Source organism: Ambystoma mexicanum, chromosome 1p (assembly GCF_040938575.1).
Source record: "Ambystoma mexicanum isolate Mex_15411 chromosome 1p, UKY_AmexF1_1, whole genome shotgun sequence".
NCBI classification, from domain to species: Eukaryota; Metazoa; Chordata; class Amphibia; order Caudata; family Ambystomatidae; genus Ambystoma; species Ambystoma mexicanum.
In genome coordinates, this window is record NC_090921.1 from 833187671 (window position 1) to 833213987 (window position 26317).

General features: G+C 46.4%; 1 protein-coding gene across 3 annotated transcripts in view; it reads right to left on the minus strand.

The window, feature by feature from the left end:
• The window catches only part of RNF115 (ring finger protein 115), an 809324-nt gene that overhangs the window by 36676 nt on the left and 746331 nt on the right, over nt 1-26317 (minus strand). For all 3 annotated transcript variants that reach the window (XM_069652791.1, XM_069652792.1, XM_069652790.1), the window contains exon 8: nt 2333-2448. In XM_069652791.1, coding sequence (XP_069508892.1) covers nt 2333-2448 — 116 coding nt within the window. The remainder of the gene's footprint in view (nt 1-2332; nt 2449-26317) is intronic.

Genomic DNA, 26317 nt, shown 5'->3' on the forward strand with positions numbered 1-26317 from the left:
GAGAAGGTGTCCTGGTACACATCATCATCCGTGCCTCCCGCTGTGTCCTGCATGTCAGGGGCTGCTGTTGATGTGGGGCGCCAACATGCAGTGCCGGTGGTTGTGCCGGGGGCGGAGGCGCCGTGACGATTTGCACCTGGGGTGGTGCGGGAACTTGGGCCTGTACAGGTACTGGGGCCAGGCAGGAGGAAGCATGTCTTCAATGAAAGCCCCAATCCCCCTCTCCTGTTCCACCACACCCCCCCCGTCCCATCACCCCCCCCCCCCCCCCCCGAGTATGGTGCCCATTTGTGGCAATCTCATGAGGGTGAGGAACTTTTCGAAGAACCTGTCCTCATACACTGGGGAGGAGCCTACTGGCGTGGGAGCGAGTCCTAGCCGCACCTTACCTGCAGTAGCTAGGGTCTGTGAATCGCTCCTGTGCGGATGCAGTTAGGTATGAGATGGACCAGGCTGCTGTGCTCTAGCCGCACCTTACCTGCAGTAGCTAGGGTCTGTGAATCGCTCCTGTGCGGATGCAGTTGGGTATGAGGTGGACCAGGTAACTGGTGTTCACCGATCCCTACCTTGACATGCGCTCCGATGCCAGCGTGTTGGCTGGGAAGGCCCTGGAGGCGCTGCCATTTTGTCTAGCCGGGCAGCCATTTTATCCTGTACTGCTGCGTAACGACTGCTGTACTGGAAGCAGTCTCCACCTGTGTGCAGGATTGTGAAGGCTCAGACCTTCCCTGCACCTGGGAGGCAGAGGGCCCTCGTCCATGGCGCAGGTAGTACTGGTAATGTGTATAGGTGCCCCCTCAGGATCAGTACTGGTATCAGAGCAGAGCCCCTCGGGGAGGTCCCCGGTATAAGCCTTGTGGCCCCCTCAGCGGTACGACTGGAAGTGTCTGTGGGCCCCTCAGCCAGCAGCTCAACAAGCCTCAGACTGCTTGCTCGTTTTAGGACCTGGAAGGCACCTCCCGCTTGGACGCTTCCCAGGGAAAGCGTCGCCCTTGCGGGGTGCAGAGGAGAACAGGGCATCTACGTTTGGCCTGGTCTTCCTCCTGACGTACTCGAGGTTCTCCGGTGGTAATCTCGAGAACAGCTCCCTCCACCTAGCCAAGTGGTTCTTCAACAAAGAAGGCACCTGAGGCAGAGAGAGTGTGGATCTGACGAGTGGCGCCTGTGGGTGGTGTCAGAAGAGCGCATGCTCCCAGGACCGCGCCGCCGCATTCATCTAAATTTAAAGGGCAAGACAATTATTTCGGGTGAAAAGGGTTCTTTTTCCCATCCTTAGCGGGGGGCGCCCATATAATATGGAGGAAAGGGGACGGGAGGTAGGAGTAAGTGCTTTACAGATCAATGTTTAAGTAAGACACAATGAAGAATTGTTAATAAAATCAGATGCATTTTCCGAGCTGTAGATACTGTAGTTTGGCATATGGTTGTCCTTCATATTAAAGCAGTAACGCATTATGCCACATACATTGTCCTTGTGATGCGGATTCAAACAGAATTGCACTTTCAATCTGATGAGTTTTTATTAAGCATTGTCTTGCATTTGATTTGCGCCAGTTCAAACAGCGTTCCATATGTGATGTAAATAGCTATGTAAATAGTGCCATAATTGTTTTGAAAAACAACTATGAGAAAGGTCGAAAGGTCTTGGAGCAATTCCACTCAATCAGAAAACATTACTGGTGTCCACATTATGTATCATTCTATGGATGGCAAATCCTTTTTGGGTCTAGACCTACATTAATGAGATACAATTCTGCCTTGACTGATTTTTAATAAAACCTGAAAACCAAGAAAAATAAAAACAACAAATTGCATTAAAAAAATAATTATTGCACTTTGACTTGGTTTCTGACTTTTCTATTCCATTTTAAATCTATTGTTCAATTTTTGTCTTAAAGGGCTGTTGTTGGTGCAGTACAAAAAGAAGGTTGTGCTTTAAGATCTGAAAACAAAGGGTTCCTGCTTTGGTCTGCAACAACACTGGCCCTAGAAGACGTGTGTATGACCACTCTGGTTTGAAGATATCAAAACAACTGGAAAAGCTCATATTTGAGTAATGCAATGGCCAAGAATGGCTTTTATGAGGAAGTGCATAGAAAACAAATCAGTGAAGGGTGTGCCAATCTTGTGAGGCAGGGACTGTCGCAGTGCTTGGAATAAAAGTACTAGTTGACACTTTGTTTGGACATTTGATACTTATTTTAGCATGGTCAACCACCAACAAATTTCACAGTACTAGATGCAAATCTGATTAAAAGGTGCACAATATCCCCAGTGAAGCTACAACGGCCATCTACATTGAAATAAGATTTTTTTAAAACTGAATGCTCACCATTTCTAACCATGGCACGATGCAATCGCTGTGAAAAAAATGATTGCATGGTAACTGTCGAACCCGCTCTGCTACTTTATAATCTTCTTTACAGACAGGACATTCTAAATTCATGTCTAGAGGAAAAGATACAAAGCAGAGAGGTTAATAATGAGGCATGAAGACAGCCAGTATTCTAAACAATAACCCTAACATGTCATTGAAATACACTCTTTAAACAGCACAGATTAGAAGGGAGGTACAAATCACAAAATACACTAAACAAAATCCTCAGTGTATAAAGGTTAGCTTTTCTTCCCCAATGGTCTTGAGAAGAACAAGTTACTTACCAACTGGTAACGTTCTTTAGACTGGATGTTCCTCCAACATATTCCACATCTTTGACATGTAATGTCCACAGCTGTGCACTTCAGAAACTTCAATGACGTCGGGTTAATGTGCCTCGAAGGCTTCCGTTGGGGGCAACATCACGAGATGTTACAAATAGGACACACGGTGCCCGTAGCCTCAGTTTAAGTTTTTCCCCCCAGAATGTGTGGCACCAGTCTCATGCCTGCTCGACTGCACTTAGCCTTGCGGAAACTGAAGCTGCAATGGCATAGGAAATTCTCCAGAGGGGCAGGCTGGGAGGGCGATGTGAAATACGTCGGAGGAACATCCAGTCGAAAGAACGTTACCAGTTGGTAAGTAACTTGTTCTTCGAATGGATTGTGTCCTCCAACGTATTCCACATATTTGACAGACTCCCAAGGCAGTACCAGTAAATGGAGGAAGGAAAAGAATTTACAGTATCCAATCAGATGGCGGAATAAAGAACCGCCTTCCCAAAGGCCATATCATGACCATGGATTGTATCCAGGGAGTAATGTTTAACAAAGGTGGGGATTGAAGCCCATGTGGCTGCATCACAAATGTTCCTAATAGGAACCCCCACCCGCCCCCGCTGGAGGGCTGTGGAAGCACCCACGCCCCTAGTGGAATGAGCTTGCAACCCCTCAAGAGGGTCATTACCCGCCAATCGGTAACACTCCGTAATGGTGAGGATAATCCACCTGGACACGGTCTGTATGGTAACAGCCTGGCCCAATCGGTGTCCAGCATATCCTACAAAGTTGATCGTCCACTCTGACCCTGGACATCCTAGAAATGTAAAAGCTCAGAGCTCTCCTAGGATCCAACTGATGGAGTCGCTCCTCTTCCTTACCAGGATGAGAAGGAGGGAAGAAAGATGGAAGAACCACCTTTTGACTCAAATGATATTCAGATACTACCCTAGGTAGAAAAGACGGACGTACCCGCAGTACAACCTTGTCCTTATGAAACACAGTAAAGGGTGGCTTAGAGGAAAGTGCCTGCAATTCACTCACTCTGCGAGCGGAAGTAACCACAACCAAGAACACAGTCTTGAAGGACAGTAGTCTCAAAGGACAAGAGTGCAAAGGTTCAAACGAAGCACTCATGAGAAATTTCAAAACCAAATTCAAATCCCAAACCGGCACATGGAAAGGAGACGGCGGGAACACATTAGTCAGTCCTTTAAGAAACTGAGAAATCAAAGGAATCTTAAAGTAAGAACATTCTTCAGACGAGCGCTTAAAGATAGACCGCGCCGACAGGTAACCCTTAATGGTACCCACTTGAAGGCCCCTGTGGGCCAAAGAAAGTAAGAAACACAAAACCATAGGAATGGAGCACTGAAAAGGATCAACATTGTGACCTCTGCACCAGTCGCAGAACTTACGCCAACGGCAATGGTACAGAGATTTTGTTGCCGGCCGCCAGGCCGAAAGCAACATCTCCATCACGTCATCCGGGAGGTCCCAATGCTTATACCTCAACCTTTCAGATACCAAGCGTGAAGGTTGAGAGTCTTGACCTCTGGATGGAGAACCTGACTCCCCCAAACTCCCCCGCAAGAGCAGATCCTCTCGTTAGGGAAGACTGTGTGGAGGGCAGGTGGACATTTCTAGACGGTCTGGGTACCACGCTCTCCTGGCCCAATCCGGAGCAATGAGGATCATGTGAGAACCGTACCTCCAACACTTGAGGAATGACGGGGACTGGAGGAAACACGTACAGCAGTGGGAATGACCAATCCACTACGAACGTGTCCCCCAAGGCTCCTCTTGGAGGAAATTCCCTTGAGCAGAATCTCTTGCACTTCCGGTTGACACTGGTGGCGAAGAGACCCACTTGCGGGGTTCCCCAAAGGGCGAAGATCTCCTGAAGGACTTCCCGAGCCAACTCCCACTCGTGAGAGATCGTGCTCTGCCTGCTCAGAGCGTCCGCCGCCGCATTTTTGGCTCTGGCCAGATGAACTGCTGAGATGTCAATTTCCTGCTGTATGGCCCAGAACCAGAGCTGCATTGCCTCTGCACAACAGGAGTGACCCTACCCCCCTTTTTTGTCGAGGTAATGCATGGCCACTGTGTTGTCTGTCATGATCTGAACACTCTTCCCATGTACAGAGGGCAGAAAAGCCTTCAGGGCTAGCCTGATTGCCCTCAGCTCTAACAGATTGATGTGGAGTCTGGACTCCGACGGAGACCAACGACCGCTGGCGGTCAAGTTGTTGGCATCCTGTGAGGGAAGTGTCCGTCACTACGTCACCTCGGGCCACGGTTGCCAAAACGGTTCCCCCTCATCAGGTTCCTTTCGTTGACCCACCACAGAAGATCTTGGGAGACCGAGAGTGGAATCTGAACGGGATCCGTCATCTTGCCGGAGAACTGCAACCACTACATCTTGAGGAACCATTGCAGGGATCTCATGCACAGCCTGGCCTCTGGCACCAGAAAAATGCAGGATGCCATGAGGCCGAACAACCTTAAGAATTCGAAATCCGGGAGACTCCGGCCATGTTGAAACTTGTCCACCATCTGCACAATGTGATGAGCCCTCACCTTGGGAGGCGAGCACTTCCCCCAAGGACATGTCTAACACAGCCCCGATGTACTGGAGCTGCTGGGAAGGTGTCAGATGAGACTTATTGAAATTCAGGGAGAAGCCGAGCCTGTAGAGGGTGCGGCAGGTGAGACCGAGGTGATCCAACGCTTGCTCGGGAGAGCGCGCCAGGATCAACCAGTCGTCCAGGTAGGGGTAGACATGAATCCTCCCTCGCCTGAGATACCCTGCCACCACCACCATTAGCTTTTTGAAGACCCTCAGGCGGAGGTCACTCCGAATGGTAGGACCCGAAACTGAAAGTGTGAGTCGCCAGCCGCATACCTCAGGTACTTTCTGTGCTTGGGATGAATCGGCACATGAAAGTAAGCATCCTGTAGGTCTAAAGACACCAACCAATCCTGAAGTTGAAGGGCCTGGAGGACATGAGAAAGAGTAGCCACCTTGGACTTGTCCTTCCTAAGAGGTTTGTTCAACCAATGCAAGTCCATAATGGGTCTCACTGTCTTTTTTCGGGATCAAAAAATAAGGGGAATACCATCCCTTGTTCCTCTCTGCTACAGGCACCAGTTCTATATTACCTTTCTCCAGCAGGGTTAGGATTTCCTGCGCAAGGAGCGGATCCGGAAGCTTCAAAGAGTGTTTCACCGGTGGATTGTCATGAGGCCGCTGAAGGAATGGAAGACAGTAGCTGTGGGCAATGGTATCCAGCACCCACGCATCTGAAGTAATGGCTCGCCATTCTTCGAGATGCTGAGACAGTCTGCCCCCAACCGGCGAACCATGGGACATGGCCTCATGACCGTTTGGAAGCGGCTGCGGCAGAGCCTGAAGGCAAAGAAGCAGCTGCCTGAGCGGCTCTGGCACCACGATTTTCCCAACCACCACAGGTACTTTTTCGCTGGCCCCTTTGACTGGCGGCCCCTATCGTTCTACCAAAGGAGGAGTAGTAACGAAAAGAACCTCCCCTCCATTGCTGTCCCCTAGGATGAAAAGGTGGAGGTTGACTCACAGCTGCGCTTAAAGATTTAGCCACAGCTTTCGAGGTCTGCAACCTCTCAAGGCTCTCGTCAGCCTTGCTGCCAAACAAATGTGTGCCATCAAAGGGCATGTTGAGAAGACGGGCCTGCACATCCGGAGCAAAACCAGACCTCCGCAACCACGCACATCTGCGTAGAATGGTGCTCGCAGCCATGGACCAGCTAACACTGTCAGCCGTATCCAAACCCGATTGAAAGGATTCGCACATGGCATTCTTGCCGCCCTGCACGAGAGCAAGGAACTCATCCCTTTCTTCCCCTTCGGGAATATGCTCAGCCGCTAAAGAAACACAGTTCCACAGAGTGTGTGTGAAAACCTCACCAAGGCACAAGTGGAGTTGGCCGATTTCAATGCCACGCTCCCAGCAGAAAATACCTTCCAGGCACAACTGTCGAAGCGCTTGTCGTCCCTATCGGGAGGGACGGTAGGGTACGCCGCCTGCCTCGAGGTGGCCGTAGCCGCCTGAACCACCAAACTCTCAGGAGAGGGGTGAGTAGATAAATAGCTGGGGCCGCTAACGGAAGGGCAGTATTTCTTAGTCAAAGATTTATTAAGAGCCGGAAGAGATTCCAGGGACTGCCAAACAGCTGCCACCCTTTTCTGCAAGGTGAGATGAAATGGTAAAACCACGTCAGAGGATGGACCTTGATCTAAGATGTCCGTTAGATCATCCTGCACAAAGTCTTCAGGATGACTGGACCAGCCCAGATACTCTGAGACCCTCGCCATGAGCCTCCTGCACGAAGACTCCGCATGAGCCCCAGGCTCAGGCCTACCAAATTCCACTTCTGGGGAAGTGTCCAACCCACTGGCATCATGGAGGGTCTGCCTCAGCTCCTCCAACTGACTGTCTCCAGAAAAAAGTGGAGCTTCATCAAGTTCACCGGGGTCCTCAAACTCAGACCTTTCCTCCTCTTCATAAATGTCAGCCATTCGGGCAAAAATACCCAAAAGCGTTGAGAGCACCGAAGGCTTCGATGCCATTTGTAACATCCGGTGACATTGCCCTCGATGGAAGCCTTCGATGGACATCGACCCGACATTATCGACGCAGGGTGCCCTCTGCTGAAAAAGTTTCCGAAGTGCACAGCTGTCGACATCACATGCCTAAGATGTGGAATACGTTGGAGGACACAATCCATTCGAAATGATACAGCTGAGGCAACAATTAGATCACTAGATAAAATAAGTTTATAAGCAAGCTACCAAGAGCTACTGGTGATTCAATGCCGTCTACTATAGACTCAGCCATGGTAAAGTAACTTCCATAAGGTCAGCAGCCTCAACTGCAAATAGAATTGCTAAGATTCTGCGGTATACAGTTCTTTTGCCGTGGGATTTTTCGTCGCAGGACTTTTCATCGCCGTTTTTTTATCGAAAAAAAAATCATTTTGGGGGGGGGGTTAAAAATTAAATAAATATTTGTGGGTGAAAGGGAATAATTAAAAAAAAAAAAACAAGGTGGGGCTTGGGGGGGTAATCCCCACCCAAACAACAAAAAAAAAAACGATGTCCCGCGACGAAAAAACCTGCGGCAAAATATTGTAGAACCGATTCTGCAGCAAATGTGCTACTGAGTTCTTCAAGATCAACATCCTGCAGGTTCTGCCTACATCTATGAGACTGAAATGTGGATTACAGCTGCAGATGCAAAATAGAGCTTTCCAATTCTCAAGTTACTAATGCTGCCCCTATGTGCAAGGCATACGAATGATAACTAATCCTTTACTCTTTATAATAATTACTATTCATGGGCATATTTAGTTACCTATAACAGTATTTGAGCTGACTATCTGTTTGAGTATCACATGCCTGGCATAGTAAGCCATTAGTGGTAGTTTAGGAGTATTATACATTCTTCACTAAGCTTTAAATTGAGGGTAAACATGGGCAGATCAGAAATACAATCCATATAGATGCTACCCTGAATACACTTAATTGACGCTCTACTAACATTTTTCATTGCCCATTTGTAGATTTAGCAAACCTATGAGAAAAATATACATTACCTGTAACAAGATGTTACCTACCCTAGAAATAAGTAAAAAAATTATAAAACTGTGTTTATTAATACAGTACCCAACTGTGGGCAGGGAGATGGACATACTTTTACTCTAAAACAGATACAAGCTGGAAAAACATACAAGTTAGTAATGTGCCCCTTTTTTTCAGCTTTTTAATCAGTTTCACATTAAATTCACGTTTTGCAAAGACCAGCAAGCAGAATTCTCTAGGAGGGGAGGTTGTGTGAATGGCGCAGTATTCTATAGATTCTGTAGTACTGCTTGACCCACTTGTGAATCAGCCCTTGAGCGTCAATTTAGAAGTGTTTTTAAAGGTGTGACAAAGGATCACACTGAAATGAAAGAAAGTTGAAAATGGTGTTAACTCATTTTGTCAGGATGGGTAGGGTCTAACTCCAATAGGTTCTATGTTGATTACACTACCACTGATAAGGTATCCAATGTTAAAGATTGGCGAATGTACCATGTTTAAAAAGCCTCCCTAGGGGAATGCGGCTAGTCTTCCCTATTGTACCCTTCTCTAATATACAGTCACAAGGCACTAGTAGACAGCTTGCTCCTTCAAAATCTCCTTACCAGCAAGTACACCCCTCCACCACTGGTTTAGGGTACGTGTTGGGCATAGATATATTCTCAACCTCTATTCACAACCTCTAGTCACAATTCACACTCCTGGGCTAGTACTTACACATTTTAACATTCACTAGCCAGCAAGTATTTACCTGTTTAGGGTAGTCAGGAAGTGAGAATACCATCCAGTCACATGTCATCCACCTGGGCCAAAGTCTTTCTCTGGTCAGCAAGTGCTTCACTTCTCTCTTGGTCTAATCTTCCCAGTGATATATCCCTCAGCAGGCTCTTGGATTTATCTCCTAATCTGGTTCCAGCTATGGTCTGAGATGCATATAGACTCCAGATAGCGCCTACATTTCTCCATCTATGGCTTCTCCCCAAGGGCTCCCTGGCACATCTGCCTTCAGGTCTGTACCCATATCTGACACTAAACTACAGAGCACTGAGCTTATTTTGACAGTGTGCAGATTAATCTGCATGCTCAATAAAGACTGAATGGTTATTACCTAGCTTCCTCCTTTCAGGATTTGTTAAGCCTTCTTCCCAAGTTATCCTTATGCATGTCCTTTATCCAGTGGGCGTTTATCCTTGCCCGGATGGGTGTGCGCATAATGGAGGATAGAAGACTTATCTGTCCACCCATTTAAAGTCAGGGAGAAGTAGGGATTTGACGGTGTGGCTCTGTAGCACTGTATTGGGTGAGGTGGTTTTCTTTTCAAGACAATGATGGAAAGATAAATTCTGGAGAGAGATCAGTGCAAAGACAGATGGCATGGTTTCTGTGAGTGCATGGTATGAATGGAAAGTAGAAAATAGACGATTCGAATAGATGAGATGGGTGTAGGGCATGGGACTGATCGAGAACTCGAAACAAATTGAATGCGTAAGACAAGTGACATGGACTAAACCGATAATGTAGGATTAATGAATGAAGTGAATGGAGCGGATGAAGTAGGTGGAGCGGATTAGTGCATTGAAAGCTGCGCTGTGCAGACGAGTGTATAGAGCAGACGAGTGTATAGAGCAGACGAGTGTATAGAGCGGATGAGTGTATAGAGCAGACGAGTGTATAGAGCAGACGAGTGTATAGAGCGGATGAGTGTATAGAGCGGACGAGTGTATGGGGATCAGGTAATATTATCCCCATATATATATGATTACTGTACATATCATCGCCGGGAAAAGGTTGTGACAATATTATATGGGCGACCATATATTATAGGGACAGGGGCAGCAAAAAAAAAAAAAAAATACAAAAAGAAAAAAAATAAATGGCTTTAGGGGTTGCGGGGGTGTCCCCCGCATATTCCATGCAATAATGTCCCCACAAAAAACGGCCATTTTTCGGTGACATTTTTGCATGGCGATATTTTTGAGGGGGCATTATTACATGGAACCGTGTCTAGAGCGGACGAGCGCGCAGAGGTGATGAGCGCCTAGTAGGGATGAGCGCCTAGTAGGGATGAGTGCGTAGATGAGTGTGTGGAGCAGGTGAATGCGTAGAGCATAAAAATGCATAGAGCGGGTGAGTGCGTAGAGTGGATGAGCGCGTAGAGCGGATGACTGATACGAATGGCTTTGAACGCCTGAAACGGTCGTAAACGCATAGAACAGTCCGAGTACATGGAACGGATGGCATACATGGAACCTTTGGCGTGATCTCGACCGCAAGCACCTAAGATAAACCACCTTATCACATCTCCACGCTTACTCTCTTCCTTACACCACCACTCATCTAGAACACAGCGATACTATGACACCATTCGGTATAGCTGTTCTCATACCATCATTCTGCCTCATACTTCCCATCACCCTATCTAAACACTGCTGGTTATACACCTTCCAGCCTAGGCGTTCTCCTCAGGCCTAACGCAGCCCCTATCGGTCTGGATAACAACCTGCCAGAAGGAACCCATACTATTGATCTCTCAACCACCACACCTACCGCTAACAAGCAGCTATCACACGAATACCTCACCAGCTGCGCACATAACTGGTGCTCACACATGCCTTTTGACTCCCTCTCCCTCTCTTTAATGACTTGAACTTCGGTTCCCGAGGGGGTTCAACCTACCAGCGCGGTATCCAGTTAATATCTCGAAAAAATAATTTCAAATGACAAAAATGTAGAAAAAATTATACCTAAAAAATAGTTTTTCGATTTGTCTTATTTTTTAATTTACATGTTTTTTTTTGTTTCGCGAGTAAAAAAAAAAAGGGTTAAGAAAAAAAAGTGGGTGGTTGGTGGGGATCCCCCCCATTTAAATTTTTTTTTTCTTAAAAAAGATTTGAAATCTTTATTTTTTATTGGGTATAATTTTTTCGACATTTTCGCATTCGAAATTATTTAATTCGAAATAGTCACTATAAACCTACCAGCGCCTTGAGACCATACCAATGGTACATAAGGCGCTGCATAAATGCAAAATAACATAACATGTGAACCAAGCATTGCTCGTGTGTGGAAACAAAACAATCTGCAAGAGCAATCATGGATTTTAGTCCCATCTCCTGCCAGCATGACTTCTTGTGTGCTGGTCCAGTGTGAATTCAGCTCTTTCAGGTGACGAGGGAAGTACTTTATCTCCCTCATGCAACCCCCTTTGTTGGAGATTCTGACCAACGTTTACCTTTAAATATACTGCACAAGAGGGAATGGCATTGTTAGAGGGGCTCTAGGGAATGCCCGATATATATGTTAACTGAAAAAACTTTGTTAAAAGCGATGTTATGGTTAAGTTGCACTAATAAAAACCTATGAAATTCAATGAAAAAAATGTTGTTAAAATGGACGTTCTGGTTACAAGTAAAACAAACTTCAGAAATTCGCCAGTTATGGTGAGCTAAGCAACCGTAAATCACGCCATCACAGTGCACTAAGAACACCACCCAGGACATCAAAGATGACATCACAAATGCCATTGATGACATCACCATAGCAACTTAACCATAGCGTCACTTTAATAACGTTTTTTCAGTGAATTTCATGGGTTTTTACCAGTGCATGCTAATTTCCTACAACTTACTAATATCATACCTACCGCAATATAGCAAAACTTTTGTCCAATTTACAAAGTTTCACCTTAAAACTCTGCAATTTCCCACCTCTAGCATCATTTTTAACACTTCTATACACTTTTAGCAACTTTGTGTCCGTCGACGTTCGCGGACATCTGATTTCATCGCGGACCTTCTGAACAGTGTCACATGCTCGCAGCATGATGCCGCGTTCGCAAAGAGTCTGCACTTTGGGATCAGGTCTATGCTTCGCGGACAGTACGGAACTGCACTTTCTACTGATCTAGAAAATGTCAAGCTCAAAATGTACCCCTTGCACAGCTCCTATACCTATTCTTACTCATTACCCATTAACTAGTACAGAGCACATACTTGGAAGAATATTAGCAAAACTGCGATTTATCTTAAAAATGACATCAGCCATTGCCATCCCTCCTCCCCGAGAGGACCCACACAACAAAAAAAGCGCAGTACTTTCAAAGACAATGAAGAGAACCAAGAAGATGCGGTAGAGGAAGTGCCTACCTATAGCACCAAAACAGAATCATGGGTGCGGCAGTTCCTTACCACTGTTGGGAATGTACCATAGGCTAAGGCTACCAAAGTGAAATGCACTGAGTGCAACGTTGTACACAGTCGCGGACTACCTGGACAGTACTCCTACGGGACCACCTCCATGCGCTGCCACACCGAATCCAACCACCGCAATGCTCTCAGAAAGGCTGTACCTTTCTTAGCAAGTAGTAGGCTGTCTTCCTCCACCTCATCTTCCTCAACCATTACTGTAACTGCACAGCCTACATCTGTGGGACACAAAATAACACCAGCTACCTTGCAAGCAATAAAAGAGGCTGTTGATCCATCTCTTTGGAAGAAACCAGTCCTCTATATATATTGCAACACACCATCTCTGCCAAGCAGCTGATTTGCACTGTTTACTTTCAACATCCCGCAACCTCATTGGAAAAGCTCTCCTGAGCCTGTGCATCCCGAGCCCACCCGCCAGTTCTCACGTGGAGCTGCCGCTCCGTGAGCCACGTTGCATGGCCTCCTAAATCCTAAGATAGCCGCTGCAGTATTCGGCTGCCTTTGTGTATACTAGGTTGCCTAGCGACCAACTCAGGCATGCTCAAAGGCCGCCAGTGGCTGCCGGAAAGGCGACACCCGGCCCCCTCATGTAAAAGGCCCCATTAGCCCAAGGCCTAAACTGTCTGGGCCTGTCGGGGCCGTGGGCCAGTCACCCTGCCCGTCTCCAGCACCAATATCAGGCACATCCAGCCATGTAAGTACTTCTCCGCCCCCTATGAAGCTTGGTACTTTCTCCAAAAAACACAAACATCTGAGCCTCTAACTGCACCTAGGGTAGCCTCAGCACCATGTGACCTTATAAACAATGACAAGGAATACAGACTCTGTGCAAGACACTATAGACTTCACAAACCTTTGTGTCTCAGAGTTGCAATGTGGCATTCATCCCCCGTTCCAGTAAATGGAACGGGGGATACCGGCTGGCTAGCCCAAGTTATCCGGCCAAGCGAAGCGAGGGCGGGTAACGAGGGCTCTGGACCGTTAACCCCCATTCCAGCCCCTGCAGTGAGGGATGAAGACCATTAGCACTCCTGTTGTCAAAGCAGTAACACGGGGTGCTAAAAAAATAATAATTAAAATGTAAAAAAAAAAATTAAAAAAAAGATTTTTCTCCCTACACCTACACAGGGACGCACGCAGCGTCCCACTGTAGGAAAGAAAATCATTTTCCAAGATGGCCACCATGGAAAGGGAAGGCGGGGCTCCATACAGAGCCCCTCTTCCCATTTTGTGGCGGCCTGCAGAAGGCAAAGAGAACCCCATGACCATATTAGCATGAGCACATTTATTTTTCCCTTTCAAACCTATCCCAATATCGAAAATATTTACCACATAGCCGGTCCCTGGTGGACATGGCCACTTTATCCCCATTGGTCGTTCGTCGTGGTCATGGCCAGTAGCCAGATTACCCAGGTCATGACCTGGACAATCTGGCCACTGCCCATGGCCTCAGGCTATATATAGCTCAGTCAAAGGTATATCACTATTTTGTATACCTATATTATGACACTTGTCAAAAAATAAAACAGACACATTTGCAAAACCATGGTTTCAGGACCTCGCCAGTGCTCCTTACGCAACTTTGCTGGAAATTCGCCCAGGTTTTATTTTTTCAAAAGTGTCAAAATGTATGTACATACAATAGTCATATAACTTAGCCCCCATTTGACAATGTCCATTCAGACTTTGCACAAACACTCTTTCTGAAAGCTTTTGTCCACAGTCGTCAAACAGCAACAAAGTTATAAGCCATCTAAAAATGTTGAGACCCCCCACTTGACAAAATCCCACCAAATTTTGCAGAAACATTTATATCTAGATCTAAAATCGTTTTGCAAACGTTTGTGCAGATCCATCAAATGGCACCACCTTTATAAGACTTTACAATATTATGGGACCCCCGCACACGCCCCCCCCACATCTAATTGTGTTCCCTCTTGACAAAACAGCACCACACTTTTCAAAATCATTCAGAATCTGGTCTAGAATGAAATACCAAAATTTTATGCAGTTTCATTGAGTGGCACTAAATTTATAAGCCACCCAAAAACGGTTTGTCACCAACATTGTAATGCAGAAATAGGCATACACGCCCCCGAACATCTGAGATGTTCGTGGACAACACAGGGCTGCCCCGCACTGTTCACAGACACTGGAGAAGAAAAACGCCTGTTTTTTGGCTTTTTAAGACCATATCCCATCCAATCCTCTAAACCCCTGAACTCCCCAGAAATGTGTTCATTAGTTTGAAAAGTGCAATGTTGTGTTTAATGTTTTTACCGCGCTGTACGCAGACTATGGCTGCTGTCTGCGAATCCAACATGGTGGGCGTTTCCAAAAATCTGACGCACCTCACGTTTTTTGACCAATCAGCGTGTGCGTCTGATGTCCATGGACACCACGCCATCCTCGGGACCAATCAGAGGCCCGTCTGCGGACCGAACAAGGAAGTGGGTCCGCGGACCGAACCCAAATAGCATACATTTTTCTTTGAAACCTATTTTTTGGTCAACTACTGGATGGATTTACACCACATTTACAAAAGCACACTTTCGGGACCAACCCATCGCTTCTGCCTCAAATTTGGTGAAAATCCGTCTAGCGCTTCGGACTGTAGGCGCAAGCAAAAATGTCTTTCCATTGAGTCTATGGGTAAAAACACACATTTTGGGAAACCCCTATAACTTTGCCCCCCCTTGATGAAAACTCACCAAACTTTGCAGGACCGATCTGATAGGGTCATATACTTTTCTGCAAAGCTTTGTGAAGGATTCGTTCATGGGGGGGCAAAGTTATAAGCCGCCCAAAGAGTGCTCTTCCTATGCGTTGAGCAACTTAACCATAATTACAGCTCACTAGCACAGGCCGTGTGTGTGTGGGATACACTACTCACCGTAATCGTATTTCTGATGCTTGTATCTGCTTAGATTCACATGCTGGCACATGCCGACATCTAGTGGAAATGGCAGAGTATTACAGTTGTTGTTTTCGAAATTTGAAAAGGGACGTCGACAGGGCGTGCCAGTAATACTAGTGCATTAGTGTGACATCCACTGTACCCATGGTCCTTCACGCGTCAAGGTCCCTCAGATTGTTTTGTTTTTGACAGGAGGTAGCATGAAGTGTAGTGTGAGTACAGATGTATCCAAGCAGATATGTATCAGACAAGCTCATAATCATCCATGCACCTTCTATCCAAGGGGAGGAAGGGTGGGCACATGTGAATCTAAGCAGATACAAGCATCAGAAATACAACAACGGTGAGTAATGTATACCTTCTGACGCTTGTGGAATCTGCTTAGATCACATGCTGTGCATAGATTAGCGAGCAGTGTTAGGAGAAGGTGGTGGGTTGTGAGAAGGTCCATGGGCAAACAGATGTTTTTTCGAACCGCTTGTCCCACACCTGTGTATCCGTCTTGGAATGAATGTCAATTCAGTAGTGCTGAGTGAAGGCGTGTACTGAGCTCCATGTTGCTGCTTTGCAAATGCTGTCCATTGGGACATTTGCAATAAATGCCAGAGTATCTCCTGTGCTCCCTGTGGAGTGAGCTCTTGGTTTGAAAGGCAGTGTCTTGTCTGACAGGGAATAGCACAGTTGTATGCATCTGACTATCCATCTGGAGACGCATTCTTGGAAATGCGGTCCCTTTCTCTGCCTGGGGCTACAGAGACAAACAGTTGGTCTGTTTTCCTTAGCGGTCTGGTCTTATTCACATAGTAAAGGACCATCCGCCTTACATCTAGTGTGTGGAGTTTTACCTCAGCGGAGCTTTTAGGGTTTTGGAAGAAAGCCGGAAGCTCAATAGACTGGTTCACATTCACTGGACCGGTTCACTTGAAATTTTGAGATGAACTTGGGAGAAAACCTAGGATGAGTACATAAAAACCAGTTTGTTCTTGTGTATGACAAAGAAAAGATCCTGCGCGACAATGCTTGTAATTAACTCTTCTTATGGAAGTAATAGCCACTAAGCCACTAAGAAGGCAGTCTTGTAAGTCAGGTGTTTAAGACTTGTTTAAGACTTGACTTATGCATCGGCTCAAAAGGAGGACCCATGAGCTTAGCGAGTACTACATTGAGATCCCATCCTGGTGGTGGGTTAGATATTGGAGGGTGGAGTCGTTTTACTCGCTCCATGAATGCATTGATGACAGGTACCTTCCACCACGATACTTGGAACCCAGACTGACTCACATATATAAGTAATGACGACCAGAGAATGAAGTAAAGAGACGAAACGCCATGGGTCAAGGATATTGTGAACCTAAAGTGAAAGGACGATGTCAAATGTAAGACGCTTAAGCCATGAGCATGATGAATATATATATATTCGTCCAGTTTACACAGGTACATATGCTTGGAACCGCAAGAAAGCTAAGAAAATTGTGCGGCTTGCTATGCTTGGTAGAAAGATAGTGCGGCAAGCGTCACATATACATATCTACCTCAAACGAAGCACATTATATAAGTGTATTTCGACTTTGCACAAGAAGCAGAATCAACCGAAGGTTACTAAAGGCCACACGAGAAGGGCTTCATATTTAGCAAAATCAAGAATAAGCAGCAGAAGTGAAACTCTGCAGAGGCAAACCGTGCCAGGAAAACCAAGGTCGTATCAGTATAATAGACGAACAGTAGCTACAATTAATTGAAGCTAAGAACAGACTATCCTGCCTCTGAAAGGTCAAGATAAGACGAAGGCAGGTGGTGGGTGAAACGAAAATCAAATACACAAATTATGTGGAGAAGAAGCAATTCACGGTGTCTGAAACACGTGACCAGCCGAGCAAGAAGAAGCCAGAGTTTCACACCTACGCATGGCAGCAGGCCAGGCGAAGAAATCAGAACTTTTCCAGACAGGAGATGCAGTCTCGAGGCCAACCACAGTGAAATAATTGACACATAGCCACTAAAGTGATGACTGATGTAACAATAGTTGGAGGAAGGCAGGGGGAACCAAGGGGCACCCTGCACCTGGCCAACCTATCTGCATGCTGCTAAGCAAAGTGGAAAAGTATGCATGGGGTTGGTGCCAACCCAATTACAATGGACCAAGTAATCTAGGGTCCCATAATCAGTAGAACCAATAGGACGTCATACTTTTAATGATGTTTGCAGTAGCCATTTTGAAGGAAGGGCTTAGATGCCCCACCTGAGTGTTCACCCAATTCCCTCACTCTGTTACCATATACAGATATAGTACCTATATTAAAGTTACCTTTCCTGAACCATTAGAATTGCATGCCAACTTTTAAGCATTACACGTCGCTGATGACGAGTTTTCAGTATAAATGTTATGATTTTTATGAAGTTCGTCAGAGTTGTGAAGCGAGAGGGAAGATCATGCATCCGCCGGTATCCATGAGACTCCCCGTTTTTTGTACTTGTCATTAAACGGACTGCCTTTGCCAAACCGTCGAGTTGTCATTATTGATTTGGTGTTGGAGTATTAATCTGCACCCCCATCCATCTCACTGCTGCTATCTTGTCTTAAAGTGCTTCTGGGCAAACCCCGACTCTATGGACCAGTTGGGGGTCTCAGAGCACAACAGGAATATTTTCTGTTTGAGTGCCCATTTTCAAATTTGTTGTGCTAAACAGATTTGGAGAATGTGTGCCCCCTTGTTGATGTAAAACATTGCTCTAGTGCTGTCGGTGTTCCAGCAGATTGATGTGGTTCTGCGCCATTGCGTGAGTCCACAGACCCTGTGTTGTGTGATGAAGTTGATGAGCCCCCCACCCGGCAAGTGAGGTGTCTGTCGTCACAACTGCCTGCACCTCTCGACCGTGGAAGGGTAGTCCCTACAAGATGCCATCATGCCTATCAAACGCATAGCTTTGCATACGCTTATCTGGCGGCTGGCCTGATAATGAGATATTTGCAGTAATAATCATAATGAGGTATTTGCAGTAACATATTTTGGACTCTTTTCTCTGACGAGAAGACTAACCCCTCTCTTAAGTCTATTACAGCTCCCAGGAACTGCTTGGTTGTGCTTGGCACTAGGCTTGATTTGTTCTCGTTTATTGAGAAGCCCAATTGAAAGAGAAGGTTGATAGTTCTATGAATGTTTTGTCTGCAAATATGGGCAGTCTCCCCTGTAATCAGCCAGTCTTCCAGGTAAGGGTACACTGGGATTGACTCCCTGCGCAGGTGCGCTGCCACCACCGCCAGTACCTTTGTGAATACCTTTGGTGCGGATGCTATTCCGAAGGGTAGCACTTTGAATTGGTAGTGCTGGTTTGCTATCTTGAATCGCAAGAATCTTCTGTGCGCTGGGAACATTGAAATATGAAAATAAGCATCTTTCATATCCAATGTTGCCATGTAATACCTCTGTTTTAACAGAGTGATTACTTCTTGTAGTGTAGTCATGCAGAATTTGTGTGGCTTGACATAGGTGTTTTCAAGGCGCAGGTCTAATACTGGGCGCATTGTTAAAGCTTTTTTTGGCACAAGGAAGTAGGTTGAATAAATACTGTTTACCTGGTTCGCCGGGACGATTTCTATGGCTTTCTTTTTGGAAAAGCGTTGAAATTTCCTTGAGAAGGATGCGTTGTTCTTCCTTCAAGTGGGTCTTCTGGCGCGGGGGATGCATTCGGGGTCACTGGATTAGCTCCACATAATGTAGGGGAGGGGTGGTCCAAGGGACCCCCCCCTGGCCTGCATCTCCACCCCACGTGAGGGCCATGGCTCATCGGGCCGCCCCTCCTTACCACCAGGGCCCAGGTGGTGGATGGCTCACCTGCTGAAGACATTGCCCGCACGTATTAAATTTAGCTAGGCCTCAGAAACCATTTTTTGTCTACAAAAGATGGTGTGAGCTCAGCGCGCTGTAGCGCGGCCCCCACCTTCGGAAAGTTTCAGTCCTCCCTGTCTCCGCAGCACCATGGTAGATCCGCTGCAAGCCCGTTCCCACGAACAAGACGGGCATGATCTAGCGTAATACATTAACATTGTAACAGTTCACCTTCCGCAGTGTATCACTGCTCCCACAATGACCCGGTCAGCAAGGCCTGGGCGATGGGAAGATCTGTAGAATGGTCATCTGCTGAAAGCAGACAGGTACCCAAATATGAATGTAAGAAACCTGTGAAATTGTGTATTTATCGTACATGACACCAGCCGTGAAGGACCCACACCCCTGCAGGGGTGTGCAAATGATAAAAGCATTTCCGGGGGATTATTCGTCATAAGTATCATTGAAAGCCCCAGGCCCCGCGGTCCCGCGCCACAACTGAACTGATGCTGCTAGGGTACACAAGAAAACGAATGTAACCATACCAAGGGCACATGTGAAGAGTGTGCGAGAATGCACTCGTCGCACGTGTATGTCTAAACCCCTCATGTGCCACCTCCGCCACGTACAGTGGCGGGTTACTTTCTATGTACTCCACCAACCCTAATACTACCTCACTTACTGCAAATGTATATGCATATAACTAAATACTGTAGTTGTTAAAACATAATGTATGAATAAGGTGCTCAGACTGGGTATAATCGAGACACATACAGCAAAGTTTAAATGCATGTTTCAAAATGATTTGAATAAGTATTATAGAGTGTTCAAATGTTTGTGATGTTTTTACCTAAAATCGGCAACACACGAGGGAGATACCTTTGTGAAATACGTGCAAGGCCATTCCCCCTTCCACCCTGCGAAGGCTGCCAAGACATGAGAGCAGAGGCCTGCGCTGCGCTACTCCGCCTCCCCCAACCAGACTGGAGCCGCTTCAAAGATTTGTAGCCCCCTCTGCAGCACCCAAGGCCACGGCCCGCCACCTGCATTATTTACAGCACAGCAGTAAACCTCTGCCTGAACACACACTTCCAAAGGCGCCCCCTCGTAAAACCCATAACCCACCGGATCATCTTAGACCTATGGCCCTGTGCAATCAGGACACCCAACACTTTGACAACACACAGCGGCACATCTATAAGAACTTCTAACAAGACAGAAAGACCTGTACCACCCGTCCCAGGCCCTGAAGCTTAGCACCTCGACCTATGGCCCCGGTCAACAGGGCACTGGTAACCATGTCCTGACGTATTACCGCCAGACCCCTCACAAGGTACATTCCTCCTGTGTTGCATTAACCTGTAGAATAACCTATCGGAAGATTTACTAAAGAAGATAATATTGAAATGACTGAATGACTGCGGTGTGCATGGCCTAGGGCAAATAAGTCAGGAAAGGACATTCATCTCTGACACTGGCCGCGATGGCACAACAACACCGCCCGGATGAACTCAGCCAACCTGCCAGGCCCACCCCAACCCACGAGGATGACCAGTGACGTCTTCCAGCCAAAGCCAACCGCATCACAGCAGCACCTATAGTTAGTCATCGCCACCCAATCCCATCGAACTTGTGCCCCCTATAGTGTGTAGGTTCTTATGACGTTTTTTGTAAATATATACGCCTGTCTTTGCTATTGTCAGACAGAGCGCTCTCGGAGTTTGCAGAGTTCTTTGCATGCCATATTCTCATTGATAAACTGTGAAAGGGGTTGTAGATGCACACACCTGTATAAAGAATATTATGAAAAGAGACTATAAATAGTTTTAAGTAACCTTTTAAGGTGCGGGGGAGGAAACGTAATCCTGGCACAGGATCACAAGTACCTATCCGTACTGAGAAGAAAAAGAGGATCCATAGGTAGGAGCCCTCCCGTCCCCTGCACACTATTAGTATCCCGTGTATTAACGGTTAATAATAAATCTAAAGTCAAACATAGGTATACAGTAATGTAAATAATTGGTCATATAATTCCAAAGCTATCTCATATTCTCATTGATAAACTCCCATTTAAGCTCACCCGCACTCTGTCTTGGCCTTATTCCCGATTTGGGAGAGTCCTTCATTGTCTCTCATTGTGGGGAGGATCGTGCTGGCTGGGGACGCTTGCCTTCAATAATAACCGCCCGCTACAGTGGAAAGCACCCATTTGTCTGATGTGATCCCCCCCCATGCTTGGGTGAAGTTTGAAATACGCCCACCTACTGGAGAGGCATGGGAGGGCACCTGAAGCGTCTGTTTTGGAAGTGTGGCTCCATCTCTTGACCGGGAGGACCTCGGCACTGTCCACTTTGGTAACATTGTGAGGCTTGGCCTTGATTTTTACCCCAGAATGCTCCCTGATTCTTATTGTAGCCTGAACCCCTCAGTGAATTTTGTCCACGTGAGCAACGAAAATTACTACTATTGCCTCTCTGGCCAGTGGGTTTATTAGTTAGCTGTCCCAGCGACTTTAGTGTATTGTATTCTTTTTTAGCAGTTTTCAAAACGTCTTCAACAGCCTTTCCAAAGAGGACATTGGGCTCAATGGGCATAATAAGAAGAGTGGCTTGCGTCTCTTGCTTGAAGCCGGACTAGCGTAGCCAAGCATGACGCTTAATTGTTCCCTCTGCAATAATCCTGCCCGCATTGTCACCAGCGTCCAGGTTACTCTTTAATAGGCAGCTTGAAACTGCCGTGCCTTCTGCAGCCACCAGGGCCAATTGTATCTTAAGGGGTTTAGGAGCTGATAACAAGGCTGATACCTCATCCCATTTATGGCAGTTATAACCCGCCAGAAGAGTGGAATTAGCTATTCTCGCTTTAAAGGCAGCCGAAGAGGCCACTTTCCTCCCCATCGTATACAGCTTCTTACTCTCCTTGTCCGGAGGAGCCTCAGAAGAGGCTAGGGTGTCCCTGCTCTCTTCCGTGTTATTGTAACTACAAGAGAGTCAGGTTTGAGCTGTCCCCCGATATAGAGAGGGTCTGAGGGAACAGGGCGGAAGAGCTTCTTGATGCGGGGATTAACCGCCTGTGTCTTGTTAGGAGTTTCCAGTGAGGGTTGTATCCTCCGCTGAATAGACTGCAGGATGGGAATTAACTGAGTGAAAGCCTTCTTATCCCCTAAAATGTCGTCAACAAAGTCCTTGTCTTAATGAGTTTCCTGCGTTTTTATTTGGAAGTGCTCAGCTGCCTTGAGGAGCATGTCACTATGTAGAGGCTGGTTATCTATAGGCAAATCTGCCACAGGAGGATCCTGGTTGACGGGAGTGTCCATGTTATACATGTCTGGCTCCTCCTCATCATCATCATCACCAAAGCAAGGATCTGCGGCCTCTTGAGTTACATAGAGGTCCTCAGTGTCAGTATCAGGGTCATACAGGTCAATGACTGGAGGGTCCTGCTGTGATGGAATAGTCATGGTATCAGGACGAGACCTCTTTGAGGGGGGGCTGAGAAGCAGTAGCAAATACAGGGGCCTGAGAACTAGTGGCAGCTGTTGTGGGTGGGGTGGTCTGAAGACTCTGTAATGAATCTGGGTTTTTTCATAAATATTTGCCAAAAAGGTCATCCTACTCATGACCCTACCAATATCCTCACATGTCCATTGGGCAGAGCTAGGAATGGACATAGGGTCTAATGCAAGATCCTGAGGAGTGACTGGGACGTGAGGTGAAGGCTGTCCCTTTTTCTTCAGAGCTGCTGACAAGGAATCCTGTACTTGTGAATCCTTCTATTTATGTGGGGACCTTTCTCTATGGGACCTTTCCCTATGAGGGGTCTTAGAAGACTTCTTCTTTGACTCCTTCCCCTTTATTAGGCTCTCTGGTATGTGTTTAACCAAATGGGCTAATCCCGCCTGTATAGGGTTTTTTTCTGTTTTCGATGAAGAGCGTCGAACTTCATCTGTGGAACGATCCGAAGTCTCGTCTACTGACATGCGACGTTCGGGAATGGATTTAGTCACAACGTCTGCGCTGTCTTTCGACAGTCGGGGCCTGTCATGCGGCAATCGGGACGCTGAGTTCACGGAGGACAGGGATTCTGTGGACCTCTCCCTAGACGTCCTGCGTGGGCCCTCGTTCGACGAACGTGTTGAGTCTCGGCCCTTGGGTGTGTGCTTAGTGTACGGGGATGTGTGAGCAATCATTTCCGCGCATGAAGTTAATTAGTGAGGTTATGAACACTATCTGGTAATAGTGCTGGTTTTTTGCTTACTTTACTTTCCCTGCACATACTTGTATTTGTATGAATTGTAGTCTCATTATGGTTTGTGTGTAGTAGAAAAATTATGCAGTAAGGGAGGCATTGCTAGGTACTTATTACATGTTTCACACTATCCAAACCTCTGAAATGAAAGCATTCATCATTTTACTATCCAACATGGAAGGTTTTGAATATTGCACCTCTATGGCGCATGCTGCAGAGAATGCTTACATGGGTACATGAGTGAGTTCATGTACTAGAAAGAACTCAATAATGCAATGGTGTTTATAGCAATGCAGTGCTTAATAAAGTATTTGCTGAATGATAGTTCTTCCAAAGATCTCTCCATTTGTTTTCCAACATTACAATGACAATCCTGTGTGGAGGCTGTGCATGAAAACCAAATGCACATGTGATGTCATCAGTGATGTCATCAATGACATTTGTGATGTCATCTTTGATGTCCTGGGTGTTAGTTTTAGCAGTGCACGGTGGTGGCGCGAGTTATGGTTGCTTAGCTTACCATAACTGGCGAATTTCAGGGGTTTTTCGGTTTTACTTGGAACCATAACGTCCCTTTAACAAAGTTTTTTTCACTGAATATAAATCTAGATAATGTAAATGTGACAAATGTTTACTAAGACTCCATTAACTTACATTTATATAACATAGAAAATACTAAACCCCCTGCCCCACTAGTGATTTTGATGTCCGCGGACCGTGCGCATGTACGCAGGGGCACGCAATCACCATCAGCACTATCCAAAAACTTAGAGGGTATCTTCCATTATTGTATCGTACAGTAAAAACACAAACATATTCAAAAAGCACCACATAAATACATTACATTTAATAATAAATAAGAAGTGGAAACTGCATATGTAACACACCTACACATGCTTAGAATATTCCCCGTCAGTCTGGGAACCCTCGGTATATTTAATAAAGACATTTTCCATAGGAAAAATTTCGACACTTCTGTGTCCTATCTACATCGTTTTGGGCCGCTTACACCTGCCCCAATAGGACGAAGTGGTATAAATAGCTCCGCCCCCGCGGCTCCCTTCAGATTTAAACCCCCAAAGTAGTATGGGGTATATATGATTTGTATGCAGGGGAGGCCGGCGGGCGCATGTGAATCCATGAAAGATACCAATGCTGGCGAAATGGAGTTACAGGTAAGAAACTATTCCCTTCTCCAGCATTGGATCTTTCATGGATTCACATGCTTAGAATAGATTGTATAGCAGTACTCCTAATTTGGAGGTGTGTAATGCAAACCAATATCATTGCAGCCACACATGCATTTTGCAATGGAAAGAACTTCCAGTCATGGTACATTAACAGTAAAAAACTCATTAAGATACATTGATAGAAGGACACACCCCTCTATGGGGCTTACCTTACTGAAACACGTGTCGTAGGACTGCTCGTCCCATCTGTATATCCTCTGCATGTTTTTGCTCGAGGCAATAATGCCGGGTAAATGCATGCGGCACCGACCAGGATGCCGCTTGACCGATATCTCCCAGCGGGATCCAGGACCACAATGCCGCTGATGATGAAGTGGATCTCGTCGAATGGGCTCTTGGACGCTTTTCCAGCGGCTTCCCTGCTTTCGAGTGGCAAAAAGCAATCATCGACGATACCCAATGGGCCAGTCCTTGTTTTGAGATCGCTTTTCCCTTTGCCGAAGGGCCATAAGCCACAAATAGTTGTCTTGTACCTCTAAAATCTTGAGTACGATGGAGGTAAAACTTTAGAGCTCTTTTCGTATCCAATGTATGGAGAGCTTCTCCGCGACAGATGAAGGTGTTGCGAAGAATGTCGGCAGTACAATAGAAGAATGCTTGAGGAATATAGTTGGAACCTTTGGTATGAAATGAGGGTTGGTTGCCAATACCACTTTGTCTTTGAAAAATTTCAAGTATGGCGGATCAATAAACAGTGGTGTTGAATGTCTTTTACGAGTGAATCTCGAAATGGTTGCCAGATGAACCTTTAATCGAAGAAAAAGATAAACCCCTTTCTGCTAAGTGCAGCAAGTATGGAAGAAGCTGTTCTGCCTCGATATTCAGGGGTTCCAATTCTGGTTGACCCTTGCACCACATGCAGAATCTCCTCCACTTACATGCATACAAAGTATTTGTGGACGGAGCCCGCGCGGCTTGTAAAATCCAGTAGTCCAATGAAATTGTTAGAGCCCCAAATTCAGAGAAGTCAGGAGCAAGGCTGTCCGGCTGAGGCCCTCCGGATCGTGATGCCAAACTGCTCCCTTGTCCTGAGATAGAAGGTTCAGGATCTTCTGGAACCTCACTGGTTGTGTTATCGACAGCTGGAGCAGGTCGGAGAACCACAACTGTCTCGCCCAGTAAGGGGTCACTAGGATCACACGACATTGGTCTTTGTGAATCCATTGTAGAGTTCGTCGGATGAGTGGAAACTGAGGAAATGCATACACAAACTTGCCCGTCCACGGGAAGGAGAATGCTTCCCCCAGTCAGTCGGGTTGTGGCCACTTGCTCGCGTACTGTGTGCACGTCTTGTTCTCTCTCGTCGCAAAGAGATCCAGGGAAGGATGGCCCCATTTTCTGAAAACATTCGCTAGTTGTTGGTCGTTCAACTCCTATTCGTGCAGCTGATTCATCTCTCAGCTGAGAGAATCCGCGTGTACATTTTTTGCTCCTGGCAGGTGGTAAGCCAATATACTTATCTTCTGTTCGAGAGCCCAATGCCATATTTCTTGAGCTTCGGTCGAGAGAGTTCTGGAACAAGTACCTCCCTGCTTTCTCAGGTAGAACATTGTCTTTGTATTGTCCGTCAATATCCTTAAGACGGATCCCTTTAT